At 69.2% G+C, this 25,191-nt stretch overlaps 2 protein-coding genes across 2 annotated transcripts in view; both read left to right on the forward strand.

Annotated features, from left to right (window-relative positions):
* Window positions 1-411: 411 nt before the first annotated feature.
* ATP5F1D (ATP synthase F1 subunit delta) lies at window positions 412-2,590 on the forward strand. The gene is given in 4 exon segments (XM_027704550.1): window positions 412-688; window positions 1,056-1,144; window positions 1,565-1,692; window positions 2,468-2,590. Coding segments are annotated over 3 exon segments (474 nt in total). The 5' UTR covers window positions 412-426; the 3' UTR covers window positions 1,688-1,692; window positions 2,468-2,590.
* A 13,759-nt stretch (window positions 2,591-16,349) lies between these two features.
* Window positions 16,350-25,191, forward strand: part of MIDN (midnolin) — a 9,522-nt gene continuing 680 nt past the window's right edge. Inside the window, 7 exon segments of the mRNA XM_027704594.1 lie at window positions 16,350-16,767; window positions 17,752-17,839; window positions 18,135-18,197; window positions 22,989-23,378; window positions 23,893-24,025; window positions 24,140-24,372; window positions 24,375-24,438. Of these exon segments, the coding sequence (XP_027560395.1) occupies window positions 16,550-16,767; window positions 17,752-17,839; window positions 18,135-18,197; window positions 22,989-23,378; window positions 23,893-24,025; window positions 24,140-24,372; window positions 24,375-24,438 (1,189 nt within the window). The 5' untranslated portion in view covers window positions 16,350-16,549.

The following is a 25,191-nucleotide window of genomic DNA, read 5'->3' on the forward strand; positions in this document are numbered from 1 at the left end:
GACCTCGGGCCGTCCCCGCCGCGGCGCTCCCGGGGCCGCTCCTGCTCCTCCCGCACCGGGACCCGGCCGGGCCGCCCCCGCCGTGCCCGGGGCTGCGGGGGCGGCGGGGCCGGCGCTGTCCCCGGGGCAGGGCGCGGGCACAGGGACAGGGACAGCCGGGCCGCGTGGGCCGCAGCGGGGACACCGGCTCAGGGCTCCCCACGCGCTTCCCAGGCTGCTCCCGGCTGAGCCGGCGCCTCTCGCCCACTCCCGACTCCGCGTCTGCGTGTGCCCCGGGAGCTGGGAACGCATCCCCGCTCCCCGTGCCAGGACCCCTCCTCTGGAACCCGGCCCTGCTGCCTGCCGTGCAGGTGTAGCCTGTCCTGGGCACACCTGGGCGTGCTGAACCTGCCAGGAGCCGGGCTGTTCCCTTGGGATGGAGCTGGGATGCTCCCTCTGGATGGTGCCAGCTGCCCACTGCGTCCCTGGGCTCTTCCCTGACACTCTCCATCCCCCGATTCCTGATGACTGTTTTCCTGCGTCCTCCCCGTCCAGGTGTTCTACAACGGTGCCAACGTGAAGCAGGTGGACGTGCCCACGCTGACTGGCTCCTTTGGGATCCTGGCATCCCACGTCCCCACGCTGCAGGTGCTCCGGCCAGGCGTGGTCACAGTCTACGCCGAGGATGGGACGGCCACCAAGTACTTCGGTGAGCGAGGCAGGAGGAGCTGGGGAGGAAAGGTGTGTGTGGGGATGATGTTCTCAGTGCTTTCACAAGGGAGGCTCTGCCCAGCCAGGTGTGCCTTGGTGCACTTCCAGGGATTTCTGCTTTCCCAGCCCTGCCAGGCACTGGCCTGGGAGCTGGGGCTCTGTGGGCTGGGGTTGGGTCTTGGTTCTGCTCAGGCTCTCTGGGACCATACCTTGCTCCAGCTTCCCTTGGGGTGGGAACTGAGGCCCTGAACATTGGGAGCATGACAGGAGGGCGCCAAGGATTTGTTTTGGGGAAGGGATGGTGGAGGTGCCAGGGACAAGCCCCTCTGGCAGCCCTGGCTGACCCTCCCTTCTGTGCCTCGCAGTGAGCAGCGGCTCCGTCACCGTCAACGCCGACTCCACGGTGCAGGTGCTGGCGGAGGAGGCGGTGACCATGGACATGCTGGACCTGGCTGTGAGTACCCCGAGCCCTTGGGGGCTCCCCAGGGGGCTTTACCCCCTGCTTCTCTACTCTGGTTGGCTCAGGAGCTTCCCCTGCCCAGACCAGGAGCTGTGCCTGCACCCCCATCACCCAGATCAAAGGCTCAGGGCTCCAGGGAGTGGGAACTGTGCAGTCATTCACCTTCCCCAGGCTATTCTCGCCTGTCAGACAGACACTGACCTTGTCCCCATCCCCTCCTGGGCTCCAGAAAGAGCTTTTCCCTGCTGATAAGGTGTCTGGGGCCAGCACAGCTGTGTTGGCTGCTCCACAGGGCCCCAGGTCAGTGTCTGTGGGGTCAACAACTGGGAGGGAGGGGGTGACTTGGGGGCTGTAGGATTGTCCTCTGTCCTGTGGTGTCTCCTGCTGACACATTCCTTGTGCCCCTCTGTTCAGACTGCAAAATCCAACCTGGAGAAGGCCGTGTCAGAAGTGGCTGCAGCGTCTGATGAAGCTGCTAAAGCAGAAGCTCAGATTAAGGTAGAAGCCAACGAAGCCCTGGTGAAGGCTCTGGAGTGATGCAGGTGAGGGTCACCTGGGGCCTGGCTGAGTGTCCAGACCTGCTTCTGGGGACGAGTCCTGTGGGGCTGCTGGAGTGGGCGAGGGGTGGTGCCTGGCTTCTGGGGAGCAGTGACTCTGTAGCTGTCCCTTGCTGGGGTCAGGCCTCAGCTCTGGGGGGGCTTATGGGACCCCTCAGCCCAGAGCTGACCCAGGGCCACTAGGTGGCAACAGGGCCCAGGGCCGGGCTGGGCTGTGCCCGGTTCAGCCCTGACACTGCAGGGTTCAGCCCTAATGCCAGGACAGGCTGGGAGCTGCTGTCACTGCCAGGGCCTCACTGGTGCCCCAGGTCCCCCCGGGACTGGCAGTGCTCAGGGGCAGGCAGGGGGTACCTGGGCACTAAGTGGCCTCTGCCCTGCATGGCCTCTGTCACACACACTCCCTCCCACTAGGACAAGCAGCTTCAGTCTCGGGGGAGGTGAAACCAAGCTCTTACCTCATGGCCCCTTTTCCCTCTGCCCTGCTCAGACTGTGCCTCCTCCCTCCCATTCCCACGTGCTGGCAGTCGGGGACTCTGGGGGGTGAGTCACTGAGAGCCTCCATGAGCCCCGAGCACAGCAGGGCACTGGCTCCCACTATCTCCTCATCTCTGCTCCGGGTGCTCTTTGGTCCCAGGGAGACTCTGGCTCTTGTTTACTCTCAGCAGTTGAGCAGCTGGAGCAGGGCCAAGCCCCGGGGTCGGGATCCACGGCCCGGCCAAGCCCCCCCCTCAGTAACCCAACCCTGCTTTGTGCATTGCAGGAATCCCACCGTGGGTGCAGAACTCCCAGCCCGTCCCTGTCCTGCTCCCCAGCTGCACAGATGGAGTGGGGCGAATGGAGGTGGAGAAAACGTTCTCATCAATTAAAAGGAAATGCAACCCCCTCTCGTGGCACGTCGCCTTCTTCCCGCGCAGCAATCACAGCAGAGCTGGGATCAGCTCCCGGCTCCTGCCCCGGGCTGGGGGCTGGGGGGCAGATGCACCCAGGGAAGGTGTCACCAGCGCTGCCCTGGGGATCAGCCGGGCATTCCCGGGGCAGATCTTCCCCCACGAGGCTCATGGGGCAGGTTTATAACCCCCTCCCGGTGCTCCAGCCACCTCCACCTCCAGTAATCACCTGGACAGCAGGATTATGGCAGCACAGGAGGAGTACAGGTCTGTTCCAGAGCTGTCCTGTCCTGGCTCCCTGCCCCACCGCTGGCTCTGCCTCGGCCTCCCGGCTCCGGTGCCGCAGGAACCCCGTTGGCTGGACTGTTCCAGCACAGTGCTGCTCCCACACGGAGCAGGGAGAGCTCCCCCTGCCCCCAGAGACGGGCTCGGTGCAGGGGGAAGCAGATGCCGTGCGTGGTGGGACTTTCCTGCTGGGGGCGGCTGAGACTCTGCTGCAGTCGTGGCTCACCCGGGGCTCGCTGGACACAGCCCTGTCTGAGGAGGCAGGAGGGGTTCCAGGGAAGCAGGAGGGGCTCTCCGGGCCCCAGAGCCGCTGGGAAGGGGCGTGTTTGAGTGAGGGGATGGCTCTGCCTGTGTGCCAGGCACCAGGGATGCATGTCCTGCTCACGGCACCAGATGCTGCCGGGTCCCTCACTCGGTGCCACCCTCCCCAAGCCCCCCCATCCCTCCTCCCAAAGGGATTTCGGGTTCCCTCTGCTTTGCAGAGCTGTCACGCTCTAATCCCCTTTTCCCTGCCGTGTTCCAGCCCGGGAAGGTGCGTTGGCTGCCTGTGTGGGCAGCAGCTCCTGGGAGGTCACTGCTCCGGCCTCCCGCGGGCCCCGCGCGGCTCCCACCGCTCCCTCCCGGAGTGGGGCACGGCTATTTTCGGTGCTGCCACCCAGGATGTAATCTTGGCTGCCTCCTCTTCTCACCGCCACCTCCTCCCCCTCCTCTTGCTCGCTCTGTCTTTCTCTCCCCCCCCTTCACAAGTGATCAAAAATAGAGCCCGTGGTGTTAAATTTCTCACTCTGTGGCTTATTAAAAGCCTCCGAGTGCCTGACGCGGAGCCTATTTGAAGCTCAGCCGACTTCCAGCTCCTGAGCTGCTCCAGTGCCTTTTCCCCTTCCCCTCTCATTCCCTTTCTTCTTTTCCTTCAAAGGTCAGACGTTGTACCGAGCATGAGCAAATCCTCCGAGCCGGGGCTGTGCTAATTAAAACACCTCGGGAATAACGGGGGCCGGGCGGCTCCGCTGCCTCTCCCGCTGCCCCTCTCTGTCCCCGGCTGCTATTTGGGCTGCGTGAGCCTCCCCCGGCACACGCAGCCGTGCTGACGGAAGGTGGCTGCCTCGGGTTTTTCATCTAATGGAAGAGCGTTGGCGAGGCCGGGAAGCTGGGGAAACGGCCAGCTGCTATTTTTAGGATGGGAAAAAAGTGTCTCCGTCAGCGTCCTCTCACCAGCTCTTCCCACTGCCTTCCGCCAGCGCGGGGGGGGGAGTCGGGGGGGCCGAGGAATCCGGCCCTGCCCCTCACAGGGTGCCCTTGGCTGGGAGCTCCACGGCCTGACGGCTGCTGGGACTTGTAGGCTGTGTCTGGGGGGAGCAGCGAGGGCACCTCCAGCTCTTCCATGTCCAGAGACCCTGGAGACAGTGCCCCCACTCTGTCCCGGGATGGGGCCTCTCCTGCCCTCGTGGGTGCAGGGAAAGGGCTTTGTCCTGAGCCAGGACCGGAGCAGCCCTGGCTGGTGGTGTCACAGCCCTACTCGTCATGAGCTGCACTTTGGGGGTGCAGGGCCACGTGTGGGCGATTCACTGAGCTCCTCCGCGCTCCCAGCCCAGCCCACTCCCCGCAGGGACCTCCTGCTGCAGCCTCGGCTCCGAGCCCCTCACCTCTGCCTCTGGCCCTTCCCCTCCCTGCTCGTTATCCGGCTCTGCAGAGCCGCGTTCTCCTCCCCCGGCTCCCGCTGCCCACGCTGGAGCCGCCATCAGTCGCGTCCCACTGGATGCCACGAGAATGGGCTGACTGGGGGCAGGAGATGTGCAGCTGTGGCTGCTCCGGAGGCAAAACCCTTCCCTGCTCCTGGTTCACTGTGGGGATGAACCTACCGGGGGGGCAGGGAAGGGGGAGGCAGCTCCACAGTGTGGACCATGATGTGATTCAGTGGGGGAATCTCCCTCCTCTGTCCCCGAAACCAGCCGGGATTGGGGAGATGGTGGCACTGGCCTGGCACTTGGTGGTGCCACTCCCTGGAGTGCTGGCACCTGCCCTTGGGCGCCACGGCCTCCGTTCACAGCTGGGCAAAAGGCCTTTCTCCAGGGTAACTGGGGTAACTCTGCCTTTGGGTCCCTGTCTCTGCTGGGGGCATGCAGGGCTGGGAGCATCTGCACAGTGCAGTGGAGTTATTCCCAGGAGCCTGGGGTCTGTCTGGCTCCTGCTCTGGGCTGGGCAGTGGGTGTGAGAGGGAAGAGCTCCCCTGGCCGTGGGGGGAGCGGGCAGGGGGCCGGCATTGCCCCCCTCCTCCTCCCCTTCCACCCAGGGCTCTCGCCCATGACTCGCGTGCTCTGCTGCCAGATGGAGGGCGGGGAGCAGGGCCGGGAGCGCTCGGAAAGTGAAGCATCACGGATTCTGCCGGCGGCGTCGCTTCTCCGGGGGATGATTTCCGAGACGGGCCGGGCTCTGCCGGGCCAAATCTCCCAGCGCTGCCGGCCCTCCCTGCGCTCGGCCGCGTGGCATTTCCCCGTCCCACCCAGTCCCGAATGCAGGCGAAAGGTTCCAGCTCTCCTCTCTTTGCAGGAAAAACAACCCCAAACCCCACCGCAGCCCCAGGACGCCCCGCTCCCGCCGGGCTGACTCATCCCGCAGAGCCGCCCCTTTCCCTGCCCAAACCTCGGCACTTGGGATCCTGCCCGGCCCCACTTGGGATCCTGCCTGACCCTGCTGCTGCCTCGCGCCCTCAGTGCCCAGTCTGCAATGTCAGGGTGGGGGTACAGGGGCTACCCCCACCCCTCACATTGCCAGGGGGCTGCGGGAAGTGGCAGCAGCCCCCACACAGCCCTCCAGGGTGCCAGGCAGCTCCTTTCCTGTCCCTGCCGGGCCGTGCAGTGCCCAGGTGCAGATCCGGCCCCCTCCCTCCCCGGTGCCTGTGGGTGCTGCCCACGGCCCCAGCATGGGAAGGTCAGTGGAGGCTCCACACGCTGCCAGCACAGCCCGGCGCGTCCTTGGGCCACGCTGCCCTTGGGCGGCTCGAAGGCCGAATCCTCGCAGCTTCCTTCGGGTGTGGGGGGGGTTGCTGTAATGATTAACCCACCCATGTTAATCGTTCCGGCCGGCAGCCTTTTTCCTCTGGGTTTCCAGCTCTGGAAAATGCTCTTTTTCCGCCGCCCTCCCACCCACATGGCCCCGTGGAGGGAGCATGGCACAGCTCAGGGAAAATCCCCGCGGGCAGGAGCGGGACCCGGCTCGGGGTCCAGCACCGGGATCTGTCCCAGCGGGGCCCCTCGGTCCCGGTCCCGGGAGTGCTTTGCTTTGTTTCCAGGTGGTGGAGCCCACGGGGAGCGTCGCCCCGCCGGCCTCACCCCCGAAATGCAGGCGCAGGAGCGGGTGCCGCGGGCGCTGGGGAGGGCGGGTGTTGCAGCCAGCACGACGGAGCTTGTCACGCTGCTCCTGGGCCAGCAGCTGCTCCTGGGCCAGCAGCCCCGCGGTGCTGCCGGCCACGCGGCAAACCCTGGCCCAGGGCAGCTTCTCCTGGCAAACTGAGGCACGGAACGGGGAAAGCCACTTGCAGGCCAGGGAGAGCAGGGACGGGACGTGGGAATCCCAGACCCCGCTGCTGCGTTTGGGGATGGCACCTCTGTGGGGGAGCCCCCTGGGAAGCCCCCCCAGGAGCTGCCGGGGTCAGGCGAGGGGCGGTGGGGGTGGCACGTTGCCATCACTGGGGTCCCAGGTGCCTCGGCAGGGGCTTGGTGGCCCCGGGGGTCGCGGGCATGGCCCTCACTCAGGGCAGCCTTGGCAGCTGCTGACTCTTGGCTCCACTGGAGCCGGCCCAGAGCTGTGGGGGCCGGAGGGGTGCACGGCCCCACGCTGGGGGTTCCAGCAAAGCCCCCTCCTGCTGCCCCCTGGCCGGGGCCACCACCAGTGCGGGGCAGGGGGAGGCCGGGCAGGAAGCGGCTGCCAGCTGGGCTCGACGCCGGCTACAAAGGCGGCCCAGAGAGCCCAGCGGAATGAGGTGGCACCCGTCCAGGTTCCCACGGCGGCCCTGGTGCAGAAAATACACCCGGAGCTGGTGGCGGTTGGCACAGCAATGGGCTGGGTGCCACGTCGCGGGGGGCACGACCCCGGACCCAGGTGTGCCGGCCCGGGACCCCAGCTCAGGGCGGTGGGAGCAACGTGGGGCGGCGGAGCCGGGCGCTGGCAGGGACCAAAGGCTCCTGCCCTGGCTCCCGCTGCCCCCGCCCGCCTTTGATGTGCCGGGACTTCGCCCTTGGTAAAGCTGGGAGGTTCCCAAGGAGTTCCCAGCTGGATCCCGGCATCCAGCACCCAGACACCCAGCGTGAGCCCCCGTGGGCCCTGGGGCTCCATCCACTGCTTGGTTCCCTTTGCCTCTGCCGCAGCCGGGGGCTCAGAGCCCCTCAGGCTTCCCAGTTCCTGGCGGGGCTGGGCCGGGAGGAAGCGGCTGCAGCTGGTCCCGGCGCTGGGGCTCTTCCTGGCGGGGCTGGCGCCGGGCTGGGGCGCAGGGTGGGGAGGGGAAGCTGGGGGGGGCCGGGGCCACTCCCCTTTGGGATGCCCCAGCGTGCGGTGGGGAGGAGGAAGCGGCAGCGCTTCCATGCCCGCTCCCTCAAAGGCTGCCCCTCCACCGGGTATAAATAGCAGGATTGAGGCCTGGCGTGACATTGGAGTCACTTCTACCACCGTCACCTTGGGTGTCCCCCCCCCGCCACGCAGGACCTCAATGGGATCATTGTGCACTGCGGCCCTGCAGGGCATGTCCTGAGCAGCTGCTGGGCCTGACCCCAGCTGCCTCCCCCACGTGTCGGGGGCACCGGTGGGGCCCAGGTGCCCCCGCGGGGTCCCACGCAGAGAGGGGGCACACGCCCCCCGCTTGCCCTCCCTGCAGCAGGCGAGGTCTGCACACGGGTGGGCGATGGCTCCCCGCCATCCCCATCCCCACCTGGCCCTGCCGTCCGGCCACGTCCCGGCCCTGCCGTCCCCTCCCTGCCCGGGCAGCGCCGGCAGCTGCCGTGGGGTAATGACGGGGTGTGCCCGCGCGCCCCGGGGTGAGAGCGGCGCGGGAGGCTCCTGCCACCCAGCAGGACGGGGCCAGCCGGGCGCGGAGCTTTGCTGCCGCAGCCACGCCTGTGTGGGCTGAGCAGACCCCGCTCCCACCCGACACCCGCCCAGCCCAACCAGCTCCTTCGCGTCCCGGCCGCCCGCGGACAGGCCGCTGCAGGCAGGGCCCCCCCGGGCCAGGCAGGTGCAGGAGGTGGGAGCACCCGGAGTGCCGGGGGCACGTGGGGGGCCAGGAGAAGCTGGAGCTCCAGGTGCCTGGGAGCACTGGGGACTAGAGGGCTGTGACCCCGCTTGTGTCCGTGAGATGTCCCCGTCCCTGCTGTCCCCTCCTCACTTCCCCACATTGTGTCCCCCATCCGGCCCCACATCCTGTCTCGGCAGATGGGCTGCGGCCCCGACCCCACCGACTGCGGCCCCTGCGCCTCGTGTCCCAGCCAGGGCACCCCAAAGCTGCAGAGTCCTGCTGAGGGGCTGCGAAACAACCCGTGGGCAGCGACCCTCCGATGGGGATGGGTGTGAGGTGCTCTGGCCCTGTGTGGATGTGAGTGGGTGGGTTCAGGGCAGGGCTGCGTCCTGCGGGCCAGCACCGACCCGGGTGGCCACAGGCTCCGATGGAGCTGAAGGCTCCGTGGGGAGACCAAGGTTTAATGAGGGGCTGTCGGGCTCCCTCTGATCCTTCCGCTCATTATCTAATCGGAGCAGCACATTTAAAGGCCACAGTGCAGGTGAGTCACTTCCCCAGCCGGTGCCTCAGTTTCCCCACAGGTCGGGCGCCGGGATGAGCTGAGCCCGGCTCCCCACAGCGTGGCTCGGCCCTGGGGAATGCGGCGCAGTGGGTCCGGCCCAGGGCTGGATTCCTCCCTCGGCTCCTCGTGACTCGCCCGGACCCCGGGCACGGCACCTCCCTTGAGCCCCTGACCTGGGCACGGGGCCACGCCCCGGCCAGACGGTCCAGGTGTGCTCGGCAGTGCAGGGTGCGGGAAGGGGCAGCAGCTTTGCCTCGCCCGGCTTGTGCCATGTGGGGTCCAGCTCTCCTTCCATCAGGATTTCCTGCTGCTGTTCCCAGAATGGGCCGTGGGGAGCGGGTGATCCCACGCAGCCGGGAACCGGCACCGGTACCGGGGTCAGGCCCGGGCGAGGAGGCCACACCGGGGCCGTGTGGTGGGACCCGCAGCGATGCCCCTGCCCCGGCAGCCACCCCCGGTGCCGGGAGGGCCGGGCAGGGAGGGCCGGGCAGGCGGCTCCGTCACCGTAAACAGGAACCGCGGCCGCAGGGGAGCGCGGGGGGCCGGGAAGTGAGGGGGTGCCCTGGGCCTGGCGGGGGGTGTGGGAACGGCGCGAGGAGGCAGCGGAGGGAGCGTGGGTGGGGATGCAGCGCCCACCGGGGCGAGGGTGTGCACACACGTGGGAGGCGTGAGCCGCCGTCCGTGTGCAGGGGGAGCGCGCGTGGTTGCGCACACGTGTGTGCCCCTTCAGGGCGGGGAATTGCACGCGAATGTGCAGGGACGAGGCCGGGAGGAAGTGCCTCCTTCCGTCCCCATCCCGCCCAACTCGGGGTTTCCTGGGGCACATCCTGCCCGCACGGATCCTGTTCCTTCTCCCTGGCTTTGGGAGCTCGGGGGTGCCAGCCTGGCAGAGGGCCAGGGGCAGCACTGGGCCCAAGGGCTGCTGGCCCCCCTCCAGCCCCCAGCCCCCTAGGGCAGTGGAGGGTGGAGGGGGGCCCGTGGCCCTGGGCTTGCACTGCACTCCCCACCCAGGTGAGGTTCCCACATTCCTGAGGCAGCTCCAAGGGGAGCCAGGGCAGGTGTGGGGCAGGAATGCCGCCGCCCTGAGTGTGTCAGTGCTTGGGGCAGCCTGGCAGGACTCCACTGCCCCACGCCCCCCTGCTCCCCTGCTGGACACCGGGATCCTCCACTGGCATCACCCCAGCCCTGGGCACGGGCTTGAGATCCGCAGAATCCATCCCACATGGCACTGCCAGCCTGTGTGCAGGCAGGACTGGGACGATGCCCCACAGGGTGAACCCACAGCCTGATCAGAGGGCTGGAGTGGGATGGGATGGGATGATGGGATAGGGTGGGGTGGGGTGTGGTGCGATGGGATAGGGTGGGGTGGGTTGGAGTGGGATGGGATACGGTAGGATAGGGGGTTACTTTCCCATGGTTTTACAAGCCTGGGTCACCCCAGGATCAAGGTTCAGTGTGTATTCAAGGAGGCTCCCAAAATCCTGAGTCCTTCCCCTCCCCAAGGCTGGCAACTTGCTCAAGCATTTATAATAATAATGATAATAACAATAATAATAACAACAACACCAACAACAGCTGAGCTGTCGGGCTGACTCCTGGAGCCGGGATTTAAAGCAAACCAAGAAATGTGGCAGCGTCTGGGAAACAGCCACTGACGCTGAGGGAGGAGGAGCGGGGGGTCAGGGGGTGCAGGGGATTTTGGGGATCAGGGCTCTGGTGTCTCTTGGCTGTAGTGGTTGGGGGTCTGTGCCCTGGGTGCCCCTTCCCACCCTGGCAGTTTCCCACCTGTGTTTCCAGGGCTCCCCAGGTGCAGGAGCTGAGTCCTTCCCCACTGGGGGGGTCTCAGCCCCCGGCCCATGCCCAGGGGAGCGTCCTGTTGGTTGGCACGAGCTGGCAGCATTGGCCCAAGCTGCTGATGTAACCGCCAGGACCTCTCCTGACCCGGGATTTCTGTGATTGCCAATTGCCACACCAGCACTGGCACACGGCACAGGCTGGGGCACAGGATGGGACCTGGGGGGCACTGGGGCAGTGGGGCAGCGGCAGAGCTGGGGCACGGGGCAGGACAGGAGGTGGCCAGGGATGGGGAAGCAGTTCCCCTGCCCCTCCCAGCAGGAATCCTGGCTGAAGCAGGGCTGGGGCTCAAACCTCTGCTCACCCCTGGCTGGGGGAGGGCCATGGGGGCCGGGAGCACTGCCTGGTGTCAGCAGGGACGGGAGCTCAGCGTCCTGAAGGGGCCCATGAGCTCAGGGAGCTCAGAATAGCCTTGGCCTCACCGTGGCAGCAGGGCCACAGCCCAGCACAGCCAAGTATGGCCCCACACCTGGGCACTGCTAAATCCAGAGGGATTCGCCATCCTTCCCAGGGCCAGGGCCAGGTGGGTGGGAGCCCCTGCGGTGACTCCACCGTCCCCATCCCTGTGCAGGAGCTGACTCACCCCAGGGTCCGACCGGAGCCATCCAGGCCTGTGCTGGGGTCCCCCTGCCCGCTGTGTGCCCAGTCCCCCTCAAGCCCAGAGGGGCTGCCTGAGTCACTCCAGGGGTGACTTCGTGTCTGGGGCTGGCCAGGCCCAAGGCCAGGTGATGGGCAGAGCTCCCAGGAGTGTGGGGTGCCCCAGAGCCAGGGCACGGCAGGCGAGGCCAGGCTGGGCCACTGGCTCCGGCTGCATCGGGCTGGCAGCTGGAGTGTCCCCAGGCTGCGACGCCTGGACACGCTGCCAAAGGCCACCAGGACACGTCCCCGAGAGCTGGGAACACACGGAGCCGGTTGTGTGTTTCTAAGGACACGCCTGGGTGTTTACAGCCCCGCCAGCGTCACGGGCACAGGCACGGCCGTCCTGCCCAAGGACACCCGCGCCCGCAACGAGGCCACCCCGAGCCTGGCGAGATGGGGGGCTCCGGTGGGGGCTCCAGGGGGGGCCCGTGCCCGGCGCGGTGCCAGGAGGGTGGGATCAGCAGCTCCTTACTCACGGCAGCAGCGATGGCTCACCTGAGCGCGCCGGGCGACTGAGTCACCGCTCGCCGCCGTGACTAAGGCTGAGCCGCTCGGCCCCGTGGGGTTTGGGGGGACGGGGAGGGGGTGCTGGGACCCCCAGCCCTGCACCACTCCCACCGTGGTGGTCCCGGCGGTGCCCGGTGGGCCGGGCCGGGCGGGTGGAGGTGCAGCGGTTCGGCTGCACCCTCCTGCCGGGGTGTGCCCCGCATGATCCCGGCCGCTGGCCCCGTGCCCGTGGGAACGCTCCCACTCACTGCGGCAGCTCCACATGAGGCCCCAGCCGGGCACTGCACAGCCCGGGAGCCCTTTTGCAGCCATAGGATCACTCCCCTTCACAGGCTGGGGGCTGAGGGAAGAAAAGGGTCCCTGTCCATCCTGGGTCCCCCCAGGCTGCAGCCTGGCATCTTCTGCAGCCACAGGAGGCAGAAACACCCCCTCTTCCCTCCTCTCCCCTCCTCTCCCTGCTCTGGAGCCAGCGTCAGCTCTGCCCTAATCCCATGACCCCACGCCTGCGAGGGGAATGCAGAGACTTGCGATAAAATCCCCGTTTGCCAAAGCTGTGGAATCAGCCAGGAATTCAGTCCAAAAGGAAAAAAAAAAAAAAAACAAAAAAAACCCAAAAAACCGAGAGAAAAGAGAAAAGCTGCTGCCCGGGGCTTGTGGGGGATTTCCCCAAAGGAGGGCTGGGAATTCCCTTCCTTCGAGGCAGAGGACTTCCAAGAACCAGCCCCCAAAAGATTTGGGGCTCCCAGCCGGAGTTGGGGCCTGTGGGATGGGACACAGAGGAGCTGACACTGCAGTGCTGTCCCGTCTCTGCCCTGGCACCGGGACGTGCCCAGGGGCCAGGCTCCGTGGGAAGTGTCCCGGTGGGACCTGGGTAAGCCCCTGTCGTCCGGCCCAGCCCGCGCCGCCGGCCGGGTGCGTGAGCCGCCGCGGGGGCTAATCCCGGGGCCCAGGTTAGCTAAGAGGATTGCGGGAGCTGCGTGTGGCCTGCAGCGGGATTTGTGTAGGTATTTGCTCGTCGGATTGTCTCTCCCGGAGCTGCTCAGCCGTGCGGGGTTTGGAGAACGCTCCCTCTGGAGACGCGGGAGCCTCGGATGCCGTGTAGCAATTATGCCCGAGTCTGCCTGTAATCTTTAACGATTTATTCCCAGGGCAACACAATAAACTAAACACACAAAATCTGGGCTGCTGGGAATCCTGGGATCTCCCAGCTTGCGTCTCTGGAGGCTCCGGATACCTTCAACCACACTGAAATCTGCACACGCTTCCTAAAGCACCATCTCCTGGAGTCGTGGGATTGCCAGGGGAGATGAGCTTCCTCCCGGGAAGGAGATGGAGCCATGTGAGGAGGGTGGCAACTGGGAAAGGGGCTCCTCAGAGCTGCCAGGACACGGGGAGATGCCCTGCCCCTGGGGCACGGCCGCTCTGCCAATGGACCCAAGCAGGCCACGCTCACAGCCATGGCTGTGATGTCTCCTTGTCCCTCCCCACAGAACCGGGCTGGGAGCCAGGGGCTGGTGGCTGGACCCTGCTCCCAGCAGGGGTGGCTCTGGATTGACACCTTGTCCCCACCGTGGCCCCCCTCCTGGTGCACAAGCCCAAACTGTGGCAGGGCCAAACCTGTGGCCCCGGCTGCCCCCTCTCCTTGCTGGGGAGCCAGCTGGGGATGTGGCCCCTTGAGGGGTGGCTTTGCAGGCCCGGAGCTCCACAGCTCCCGGGGAGAACAATGGCGCATCCCTGCCCCGGCCCCTCTCCCAGGGACAACAATGGCAGGAGCCGGAGCTGGAGCCGCCTGAGCTCATCTCCCCCCTGAGAGCCCGGAGGGGGCCGGGGTGGGCGGGGGGCTGCAGGCTGAGCCACAAAGGGTCCCTCCCAGCCCAGCTCTGCGCCTCGCGCATGAGGGGCCTCGATCCCACCCAGCCATCTGCACCCACCCCGGGGGAGGCTGTGCGGGAGGGGCGCAGCGGCAGCATTTTGGGGCTGCAATGAGCCCCCCCTCGGCTCCCACCGGGCCCCTGCACCGCTGCCTCGTGGGTCAGGGCGTGCGGCCCCCTCCCCGCTGCGGACTGGCCGCCAGATCCCCCCTCCAGCTGCTTTGTGTCTCGGTGTGCCAGGGCATTGTCTGCGAGAGAGAGACCCGGCGAGGCAGCCCGAGGTCACGAGCACCTCCCTGTGCAGGCGGGGCGGCCGCCGGCCCCGCACACCGCGGCCTGGGGGGAACCGGGTTCCACCCCGTGACCCCGGGGCATTGCCCCCCAGCACTGGTGCCCACCAGACCACTTCTCCTCTGCTTCAAAAAACCCTGTGGGGCTGAATCCGTGTCCTGGCTGGGCAGTGGGAGGTTGGGCAGAGGGAATCCCTGGGGGAGGGAGGGCCAGCCCAACCTTGTTATTAGACATCAGAGAGTCTCGATATTAGACATCGAGTCTCCACGAGCAGCAGCTTTGACATTCAGCTCCCAAGGAGAGCTCAGCCCATCCATTCTCTGCCCGCGGACTGCCTTTGACCCTAATGAGGGGGCACCCGGACCGGGAGAGGTGCCTGGTCTGTCCCCGCCCCACGGCGGGCTGTCCCCCCTGCCCTGCCCGCAGCGGCCCCGCGAGGAGCAGGGGCAGCGCCAGGACCGGGAGCCCCGGTGGGGCAGAGCCGAGACCCCGGGAGGAGCCAAGACGTCCCCGGTGGGCTGAGACCGGGATCAGGGAGACGGTCAGAAGCAGGATCCGAAACGGGGGGCAGAGTCTGGGACTCCTGGGGCAGGACTGAGACTGGGACCCGGGGGCAAGGGCCGGAACCCCCCGCGGGAGCAGGTGCGGGTACCGCCGGGGCCGCCGCCGGGGCCAGCCCGGTCCCTGCCCGGTCCCTGCCCCCGCCAGGCTCCACCCCGGGCGGTGCGGGATAAAACTTGGGGCACCTCCCCGGCAGCTCCGCGTCAGGGCTGCGCTCGGACCGGCTGCAGCGCTCGGCAGGGGACACCGCACCGACCGCCACCTCCCCCCGGGACGTTTTTGGGGTCTCTCTCCCTCTTCCTGCCGCCGGAGGCAGCTGAGCTCCCGCCGCGCCGGGATCCGCGGGGCCGCGCTCGGTGAGTGGGGCCGCGCCGGGCCGGGGGGAGCCCAGGTCGGGGTGCGGGGGGGATCCGCGGACCGGGACCGCGCTCACTAGGCTGCTTTCCCTGGAGCGGGCGGGGCGGCCCCGTTTCCCCGGGGCTCCTGGGGGCACTCACGGCAGAGCCCCGCTCGGGGCGTCCGGGAGCTCTGCCCACCCGCCGGGACCCAGCGTGTCCCTGGTCAGTCGGGGCTTTGTCTGCCCTGGGGGGAACGGGAGCTGGGTCGGTTCCTCTCGCTCCGGCTTCCGGGACCTCGGTGCGCCCCTCTCGATCCCCGCCGCTTCCCGGGGAGCGGCGTACCGGGGGAGGCTGCCCGGGCCGGTTCGCTCCGTCCCGGCGGGCGGGCAGCGGCCCCGGGGCGCACCGCGGCGGGGCCTCCCGGTCGCTCGGTAAGGGGCAGCTCGGTGAGCGCTCCCCGGCCGCCGGTGCGGCCCCCGCGGCCCCCCCCGGGCGCAAGAGGCGCGGCGGGGCCGGCAGAGGGCGCCCGCGCTTTGCTGACTCATAGCCCCCCCCGGGCCCCCCCCGGTGCGGGAGCCGGGCCGGGCCCCGGGGCGTCCGTTCCGCCCCCCGGGAGGGAGCAGCCGGGGCCGGGGCCGCTGGGGTGGAGGTCCCCGCTGCGGGACTGGGGATGGGGGAGCTAGAAGCGTGATGAGGGACGCGGGGGGGGGCTCAGCCCCGTGTCGGGACGGTTCCCCCGTAGCTGTAACGGCGTCACTAAGGAAGGTGACGGGGCGGGTGCGTGTGACCGGGCGGGTGTGACCGGCCGCGGGTGACTGTGCGGGTCCCCTCCGCCCTTTCCGCCTCTGTGTCCCCGCGTCACTCGGCTCCGGGGGCTCCCGGCTCCCGCCCGGCCCCGCGGGCAGTCACCTCCCGCCGCGGGCCTCCTCCGGTGCGGGGGCCGCTCACCGCCCCCGCCGCGGCGCTCCGGGGCCGCCGCCCCCCCGTGTCCCGCGTTCACCCCTCCGCGGCGCCCGGGCCTCGCACGCCAAGCCCCTTGGCCCCCGCGGAGAGGGGGAGGGTTCCCGGCCGGACCCCCCGTTCCCGGCCCCGCGCCCCTTTGTTGTGCGCCGGGATTATGAATGGCTCCAGGCGCGGCGCGAGGGCGCGCGGGGGGGCGGGGCCCGGGGGGGGCGGGGCCGCGCGGCCGCGTGGGCGGGAGGAATCCGGCCGGGCCGCCCCGCCCACCCCGGGGCCACGTGGGGAGCCTGCGCCCGCCCCCCATTGGCCGCCGCCGCGGATGTCTGGGCGCCCGGCGCGCCGCCATTGGCCGCGGCCGCCGGAGGAGCCGGAGTGAATGAGGGGCGAGGCCCCGCCCCCCCCGGGGGCGTTGCTACATTGTAACTTCCCTCCCCCCCCCGGTGCTCCCACGGCAGCGCGAGCGGCGGCCGGTTCGGCGGGTCCGGCCCCACGGAGGGGGGAGCGAGGCGGCCTCCCCGCCCCTCGCCGCGGCCTCGGGCCTCACCCCGCCCCCAGACACCCCGCTCCGAGAGCACAGAGCGGCGGCGAGCAAAAAGAAAGGAGGCGGCGGAGCAGGGGCAGAGCAGGGACGGGCAGCGCCGCTTCTACCGCCCCCCCCCCCCCACTCCCACAGCCGCCCCCCGCCTCCTCCCGGCCCCCGCCCGAGGCCTCGCCGCGCAGCCGGAGCTCCCGTGGGTCCCGCCGGGCGTGCGGCGGAGCGGGCCCCGCTCTCTCCTTTGTCCGCTCCCGCAACCCCCCCCCCCACCGCCGCGTCCCGCCGTCGCCCCCCGGCACCGACCGCCGCTGCCCCCGCAGGTCGGCGGATGGACCCGCAGCCCGGCGCCAGGAGCTGCAGCCGCGGGGCTCCCGCCTGCGAGGTGGGGCCGCCCGAGCCCCCCATGAACCTCTACATCCACACCACCACCGGCACGCGCTATGAGCTCTCCGTGCCCGCCGAAGAGACGGTGGAGGGGCTGAAGCGGCGGCTGTCCCAGCGCCTCAAGGTGCCCAAGGAGCGGCTGGCGCTGCTGCACAAAGAGAGGTACGTCACGGGGGGGGCTCGGCGCGGCTCGGGGGGCCCGGGGTCCCCAGCCCCCCGGCAGCGGGGCTGGGCGCGGGGGCGGCCCCCTCGCACCGGGCTCGGCACCGCACAAAGGCTCCCGCCCCCTCCCCCTTCCCGGCCCCATTCCTGTGCGGGGCGGGGGGGGGGGACACAGCCCGGGGGGCCGCGGCGGGGGCGAGCGGGGGCCGGGCCGGAGGGAGGGAGGGGGGGGGGCTCGGGTGGAGGGAGGGGGCGCCGGGCCGGGACCGGAGCGCGGCCGCCGCCCCCTCGCCCGGCCCTGCCGGGGCTCCTTTGTGGGCGGCGGGGCCCGGCCGTGCCCCGGCCCTTTGTTCTGGGCTCAGCCCCGGCGGCGGCGCGGTCCGGCCCCCCCCGAGCCCCCAGCGCCGGGGGGGCCTTTGTCTGCCGGGGGCTCGGGCCGAGGGGCTGCGCACCCCCCGCGTGGAGCGGGGCCCGCGTGGGGCCGAGCCCGGAGTAACTTGGCGAGTCTCTCCCGGATCGGAGGGGGGACACACGGGGACACCGCGTCCATCTGCCGGCACCCACGGGGTCGGGGGGGGCACGTTCACAGTGCTGCCTCCCCCGCCCACGTTTGTCCCAGCTTCTCTCCCACCGCCTCCCCCCGTGGGCAGGTTTCCTGTGCCACGAAGCCATGGAGCCGCCCCCCGTGCCCCCTCCCCAGCCCAGCTCCTCGCTGACCCCTTCACCCCGATGGCTGCAGCCCCGTCGGCGCTGCCCCATGCCCGGACAGGGGTGCCCCACACTGTGAGCTCCCCCTCGGGGGATCAGCTGAGCAGTGGGGTGCCGAGATCCCCTCCTGCCTGTCAGGGGTTGGAATTGCTTGGGGTGGGTGGGCTTGGTCCCCTGGGAGCAGACAGGCTTGCAGCTGGTGTCCCCCCTCGTGTGTCCCCCCGGGGGGTCTGCCTGGCCTGCACTGACCCCGCTTTTGGTACCTCTCCCCCACAGCCGCCTGAGCTCCGGCAAACTGCAGGACCTGGGGGTCGTGGAAGGCAGCAAGCTGACACTGGTGCCCACCGTGGAGGCTGGATTGATGGTGAGTGCCCTTTTCCTGCTGCTCCCTCCCACTCGTCCCTGTCTATTATTAAAGCCCCGGGCGAGGATGAGGATGAGGATGTGATGTGCTGGCAGCCCCGCGGCTCTGCTGCCCCAGCCCTCGCTGAGGAGGCAGCACTGGGCTGGGCACGGCAGCAGGTTTAATATTTCACTCCTTTCTCAGGGCTTGTGTAGAAATAGTGGAAGTGACATGTCATCCCTCCCTCCTGCTGCGGACGCCCCCTCCTTCGCTGCATTTGTAATGTTAATCCCCCCCCTCCTCCTTTTTTTTCCAGTCCCAGGCGTCCAGGCCAGAACAGTCGGTGATGCAAGCGCTGGAAAGCTTAACTGAAACTCAGGTGAGGGGCTGGACGCCGAGGCAGGATGGAGACAAAGGCGGGGGGTGGGGGAAAAGGACCGCGGCGGCCTCGCTCTGCTTCCCCTCCCAAAAGCTTTGGCGTTGGTGCTTCGCTGAGGTTGGGAATGCTGAGGGCTTCAGCAGGGCTGGGAATGCTGAGGGTGGTGCCCGGGGCGGGCACCGTCACCCTGAGCAGCGCAGGGAGGTCCCTCACCACAGCCTCGCAGCCCAAACAAGCCGGGAGCTGGGGAGGTGAAGTGACTCACTCAAGGTCACACAGCAGGTCGGTGGCAGAGCTGGGCGGCTCAGGGCCCTGCCTGGGGGTGTGGGGCTGCAGCCCCCCCCCCCAGCTGCCCACCCCAAAGTGCAGGGACAGGGCTGCCCATCTGCCCCGTGTTGTGGGTGTTGAGGGGGCTGGCAAGGCCACACTGGGGGTTTTTGGGGCTGCAGAGCCCAGCTTCCCTCCCCTGCCCAAAGGGCACTTCCCCCTCTCCTTGGAGCCATCCTTGGGGGGTGGGATTGACTGTGCCCGAGTGTTCTGGCCCTCTCTGTGTCCCTCTCCGTGTCCCTGCTCAGTGGCCTTGTGCTGGGGCGCCGGGCCCCAGGGAGGGGGGTGTGGAGGGGCCCGCGGGCGGCGTTGGCGGGGCCGCGGTTGAATCGCTGTGGAGTTCCTGGCAGTTGGCGGGGTGGGAGGTGGGTGGGTGGGGGGTCCTCGCTGCCAGGGGGTCTCAGCCATGGGGCGGAAGCGTTCCCAGGGTGGGAGAGCCGTGGGTGAGCCGTGGGTGCGCGCGCAGCCGCCGGCTCCTGCCGCGAAGGTGGAATTTACCCCCAGCTGCGCAGGCCCCGCTCCTTTGTTTTCCGTCTCTGTTACTGCTGTGAAACTCTTTCCTTCCTTTTTCTGGCTGATGCTGCAGATTCGTTTTTTTAAGGGCTGGTTTTCTGGGTTTTCTTCTATAACCTGCCTCGCTGAATTTGGGGAAGGAGCTGAGCCCTGCGTGGTGCCAGGGATCAGACAGGGGGTTGGTGGGGGCATGGCTGTGCCCCCCCACACTGTGGGGATGTGGCAAGGGCCAAGCTGCCCTGCCTGCAGGGACTGACCTGCAGTGCCCTTGGCTGCCCGGGGTGCCCTTGGCTGCCCGGGGTGACCTTGTCTTTTGGGGGCTGATTTAACCCCCTGTGGGCCAGGGGGGTGAGCTTGGACCAGAGCCCTGTGCCAGAGGCTGCCGGGGTCCCCAGGGTGCTCGTGGGGTACTGCCCATCCCAGCTGGGGTGCGGAGCTGTGAGAGGGGGCTGGTGCTGGCAGCCCAGCCCGGGGGTCCCAGTGCATGTCCCAGTCTCAGGGCTGCAGGTATTCCTCGTGAGGCTGTGCAGCTCCACACCGGGGTGGGATGGACTGGGGAGCCAAGACACCCATGGAGCTCGGGGTGCCCCTTGCACTGGGCTGTGGCCCCCTCGGCCAAGCACAGCGGGGCAGAGGAGGGTGGGTGGGCGGGCTACGGTCTGGCGCTGGCTGTGGGAAGCGACTCCACACCTCCCTGCCCACCGCAGGTTCCTCCGGTCGGTGATTCAGGAAGCCAGGGCTGAGCAGGAGGAACCGCCAGCACCTGGGGGGCGGCGGGAGGGGGGGCAGGAAACCACTCCTCCCATTCATGCTTTGCTGGGCTCTGCCTGCGTCACGCAGCCTCCGGAGCGCAGGGAGAGCTGAGCCGCTTCCTCTGGGCGTGGGGGGGGGGGCCGGGGCGCTGCCACCCCCTCCCCAGCCTTTGGGGAAGTGGCTGCTGGGCACGGGGGCTTCCTGGAAATGCTCCCGCGCTTCCTCCCGCCCCGCACGGCTGCCCCCGCTTTCCAGGGAGCCCACAAACCGTTCGGTCCCTCCGCCTCGGCTCTGCCTTCCCCCAGTGCCTCTGCCCAGGAATGTTATGGGGGGGGACACATCCTGCTCTTCGAGGGCCGGGAGCTGCAGCCAGAGGAATGTGGCTGGGGGGCTCTGTCCCTCTGCCCCCCTTGGCACAGAAAAATCCCTGGGCGCCGACACAAGTGGCTAGATGGGGGTTCCCAGCTGTGCCCAACTGGAGACCCTGCAGGGGATGTGGGGCCATTTCCTGCTCCCCCTTCTCATATTTGCCCTGGCCTTGCCTTTCCCCTCTGGATCTCCCAGGGCAGTTTCCCTGCGCCTGTTTGGGGGTGCTGCCCTCCCCATGTAGGGCAGGGGCTCACTGGGGGCAGCTCCCACTCTCTACTAGCCCAGAGTGGGGGGCCTGGAGGTGTCTGGGGCTGGGGGCCGGGGTGACGCGGGGCCAGGCGTCGGAGCGAGGCGGGAATGCAGCGTTCTCTGAGTCATCTGCGTTTCTGAGAAGCAGCCGGGAGACACTTTGCCCCATCCCTGCGGGCCCCAAGCCCGGCACGGTGCAGCTGAGCCCCCCAGAGCTTGGCAGGGTCCTTGGGGGGGCTCCTGGGTGTGGGGGCTCTGCGGGGCCCAGCGGTCCCAGCCCCCTCGGCGGGGCTGTGCCGGCCCCCACGGCAGAGCTGGCTGGGAGGGACGGGGTCCTCCCGGCGTGGGCGGCCGAGCGGGCGGCTGGGTGGGACGTGTTTGCATTGGAGCGGGCTGGTTTCGCCGGGGGGGGGGGTTGGCAGCGGCGTGGGGGCGGGTGCTGGGAGCCCCGGAGCTGGGGCGCCGCGGGGACCCGGCCGGCTCAGGGCCACGGCCCAGCCCCGGGGGTGCTGCGGGGGGCCCTGGGACCCCCTTGCCAGGGGACCGAGGGGGTGGTTCTTGGTGCCGCTGGGAAGCGCCGGCAGCGCGGGTTTGGCGGGGTTGGGGTGCTCTGGTTTCTCCCGACGCTGGCGAGGGGTCAGGCAGGGCAGGCCGGGGTGAGTCACAGGGAGCGGGAGGCCACTGACGTCAGAGGGCCCCGGGGACGTGCGCGGGGCTCCCCCGGGAACGCCGGGGTGCGGAGCCAGGGCTGGGGCAGGATGGCGGGGCTGGCGCGGGGGTCCTGCCCTGCTGCCTCCCCCTGTGTGTGAGGTGGGGCCGGGAGGCTGTGAGAGACCCCACTGAGGAGCGTGGTGGGAACAGGATGGGGACTAGAGAGGACTGGTCCCCTTCCCCAAGCATGGCCAAGTGGTGTGTGGACCTGGTGTGGGGGGTCCCTGTGTGAAATATCCCCCCTACACTGACTCTGAGAGCAGCAGCAGGGGTGGGATGGCCCAGCAGCCCCATGCAGGGGCAGGAGGTGGCTGGAGCTCTGGACGTGGCCGGTGGTCGTGGCTGAGCAGTGAGGACGGGGCTGCCAGCCTGGCATGAGGCCACGCAGGCTGCTGTGGGCAGGGGAACCGGGGCAGGACGGGGGCGGGGGTGACGCTTTCCTGTGCACAGGTGCCCTGTGCGCGCACACGCGTGTGCACACGCATGCCCATGTGCGTGCCCGCTGTCCTCTCCCACCCCCTCGCCCCGTAACCTCCCTGTCCAGAGCTGCAGTGTCTCCTTCCCGCCCACCCCTTCCTCTGCAGCCTCCGCCTGACACGCTCGGGGCTTTGCTGCTGGTATTTTTAAAGCTGCTTTTCCCACGGCTTCTCAGAACCGGCCTCCGCGGCAGCGGGGGAGCGGGGCCGGGGCCGGGGGGGCCCCTCTCTGCGGCGCTGGGGGCAGGGGGGTGGTGGGGCTGCCAGGGATCCTTCGCCTCGTCCCGCCACGGGCGACGGCTGCGCCCCGAAGGTGCCGTGGGGTGTGGGTGGGTGACGTCGGGAGCCGAGCGCGGCACCGCACGTGACGGGCTGGGAAAGCCGGGCCCTGCTGTGCCCTGGAACAGCGCGGCTGGGGGGTGGCGTCATCCCCATTAGCCCTGACCCCGGGTCCTGCCCACAGCCCCACGTGAGCCCCGGGCTGGCGGGGGCGAGAGGCGCAGCCCCCCTCGCAGGGCAGGGGGTGCCCAGGGGGGGGTCATGGCTGCCCCAGCCCCGCCAGGGTGTCGGGGGCTCCCCTGTTCCCTGGCACAGCTGCCAAGTGATTTATGTGTCGTGGGGGCTGAGCGGTGTGTGCTGGGGGGCGGCAGGTGGTGGGGATTGGGGGGCCCCCCCACAGCTGCGGCCTGGGCAGGGTCAGGCCCCAGCTCTTGTCTCTGCGCTGCAGCTGCTCCATCACCTGCCGGAGCTGGAGCCTCCGGGCTGGGCAGGGCCTGCCCCCCCTCCAGTCTGCCCTCGGTGGGGGGAAAGGGGGGCAGGTGGGCTGCACTTCCCTGCCTGGCAGCCCTGAGTCACGGTGGTGGGCATGCAAGGACCCAGCGTGTCCTCACCTGCCCCCTCCCGTTCTCCCCGTGCCTGCAGGGGCACCCCCTCCCCGGGCACTGGGCTGGCCAGAACAGCAGTGCTGGCCCCGGGGCCGGGTGTGGGGCCTGTCCCTGCCCACTGGGAGCTGCTGGGATCAGTGCTGGGGAGGGTGGCCAGGCAGGGAGGGCATCTTGCTGCTGTGGAATAAAGGGCAGGAAGGGCAGAAGGAAGAAAAATACCCCCCCGGCACCGTCAGCTGACAGAGCTGGCACTGGAACGGGGTCGTACGGGGACAGCAGCCAAGCTCTTCCGCCAGCCTGGCACGGCTGAGGGGCTGTGGGGGGTGTCACCCCTTCCCTGCCCCAATGACCCGTCCCTATGGCTGCAGGAGACCTGTGGGGGCAACCACCGCCCCCTGCTTGGCCCCAAGGGGGGCAACCACCATCCCCCTCCTTGGCACCGGGGTGGGGGGGGTCTCTGCCTGGTCTCACCGAGCGCCACAGCTCAAGGGGGTCCCTTCTCTCTGCAGGTCAATGACTTCTTGTCGGGCCGGTCCCCGCTGACCCTGGCCCTGCGCGTGGGGGACCACATGATGTTCGTGCAGCTGCAGTTGGCGGCTCAGCAGAGCACGGGGCAGCTCCAGCACCGGCACCTCATCGCCAGCCGGGGCGAGGCGGGGGCCAGCGCCAGCCCCCACTGCCGGACGCTGCACGGTGCCGCCGGCTCCGGCTTCGCCCGCATCCCCGTGGTGCCCACGTGCCCCCAGCAGAGCCCGGCCCCCAGCCCCACGCCCGCCACGCCGGCCCCCCCCGTGTACTGTAACGCCCCCCACCCCGCGCCCATCACCGCCGGGATGTTCCGCTCGCACGGGGCCAGCACGCAGACGGTGAACAGCAGCGTGGTCTCCTCCTGCTCAGAGGTGAGGCTTTGGGGGGGTCCCGGGGTTTTTGGGGCGGGGAAGCCAAGCTGTGAACTTCCCGGCCCTGCCGTGGCAATGCCTGTCCCTGCGTCAGTTTCCCCATGCGTGGAACAGGGTTGTCCACCAGTCTGGCCTCCAGAATGTCCCCAGGTCCCGGGGAGGAACTCAGGGACAGGGTGTAACCCAGGCTCTTACCCTGCCTGTCCCACACCCTGCCTGTCCCCAAGAGTGGACAGGAGCTTCTGCTGCTTCCCTTTTCCCCTCACGCAGCACAGCAGGGTGGGGCAGGCTTGTTGGGGCCCCCAGGGCCGGGGACACTGGTGCACAGAAGGGTGGGACAGCCATAGCTCCTTGTGTCCCAGTAAATTGGGGCTGGGGGTGCCTGCTGCACCCTGCTCCCTGCCTGGGAGCCCCTGACCCGGCTGTTTGGGAGGAGGCAGAAGGGCAGGAGCAGGGCTGTGTGCCCCCCATAGACCCCTTCCCAGAGGCTGATCCCACTTTTCTCCCCTCCCAGGTGGACTGTGGCTCCCGCAGCAGCAGCTCCCCGGGCAGCAGCCCGGCCCCCTCGGCCCGATCCCGCAAGCCCGGGGCGGTCATCGAGAGCTTCGTCAACCACGCGCCCGGGGTCTTCTCAGGGACCTTCTCCGGTACGTGGGGCTGAGCCTCCTGGGGGGCTGTGGGTCTAGGGGGTATGGGGATGGTGGGGCTGTGGATCTGGGGGGGGGCTGCTCGTCTCACACCCACCTCTGCCCCCCCTGCAGGCACTTTGCACCCCAACTGCCAGGACAGCAGCGGGCGGCCGCGGCGGGACATCGGCACCATCCTGCAGATCCTGAACGACCTCCTCAGCGCCACGCGACACTACCAGGGCATGCCCCAGTCCCTGACGCAGCTCCGCTGCCAGACGCAGTTCTCCTCCTCCTCCTCCTCGTCCTCGCCTCCTGCCTCCCCGGACCTCGCCACCAAAACTACCTCAGAGTCGCTGCCAGCGGCCGCCGCCCCCCCCCCCTGCACCCTGTCGTCCAGTGCCAAAGCCAGATCCGGATGTGCAAGCCCAGCGGTGAGTCTGGCTGCCCCTGAGCGTGGAGGGGTCAGGGTTTGAGGTCGACGGCTCTTGGAGGTCCCTGGTCCATCCCATCGCCCTGGGGGCTGTGGCCGGGATGAGCAGAGAGGGGCTGGGTAGGTGGATGATTGACAGGTGTCAATCATTGGCAGGAGGGCTGGACTTCCATGGGGTGTGGCAGGGGCTCCCACGGTCCCCCCGGCGTGGTGGGGACACGCCCGTGCCCCCCGGGGCCGGAAGGTGCCGGAGGTGCCCGCCCCAGACCCCCTCGATTTGCTTAGAGGAAAGAAGTGAAACCGATGGTGCCGGCCCGGGGGGGCTCGTCCCCCTCAGGGTTTGCTCTTCCTTCTCTCCCAGCTTGGGGGGGCAGCTCCCAGCTGGCTCCAGCCCCCAGTGACATGGCCAGGGCTTCTCAGGGTCACCCCCAGCTCTGCCAGGACCCCAACCCTGTCCATCTGGGGGGGCCTTGTTTGGGTATAAAGGGAGTGTTGTTGTGGGGACCCTGCACCCCACAAAGGGCCGCACCGCACTGGGGACAAGCTGGCACCATGATGAGGACCTTGGTTTTTGGGGTGCCCAGGCATCTGTGCCGTGGGGGGCTTGTTGGGAGGTCACTGCAGGTCAAGGCAACCCCCTGTGGCCCCCCCCTTCCCCTTCTCTGTTGCAGGGGGCTCTGCAATGCAGGTGTCCGTGGGTCTGTGCCGTGGGGGGCTGTGTGTCCCCCTGGATGTGGCTCAGGGCAGGTCCCCA

This window comes from Neopelma chrysocephalum, unplaced genomic scaffold (genome assembly GCF_003984885.1).
Source record: "Neopelma chrysocephalum unplaced genomic scaffold, ASM398488v2 Primary Assembly neopelma1_283, whole genome shotgun sequence".
NCBI classification, from domain to species: Eukaryota; Metazoa; Chordata; class Aves; order Passeriformes; family Pipridae; genus Neopelma; species Neopelma chrysocephalum.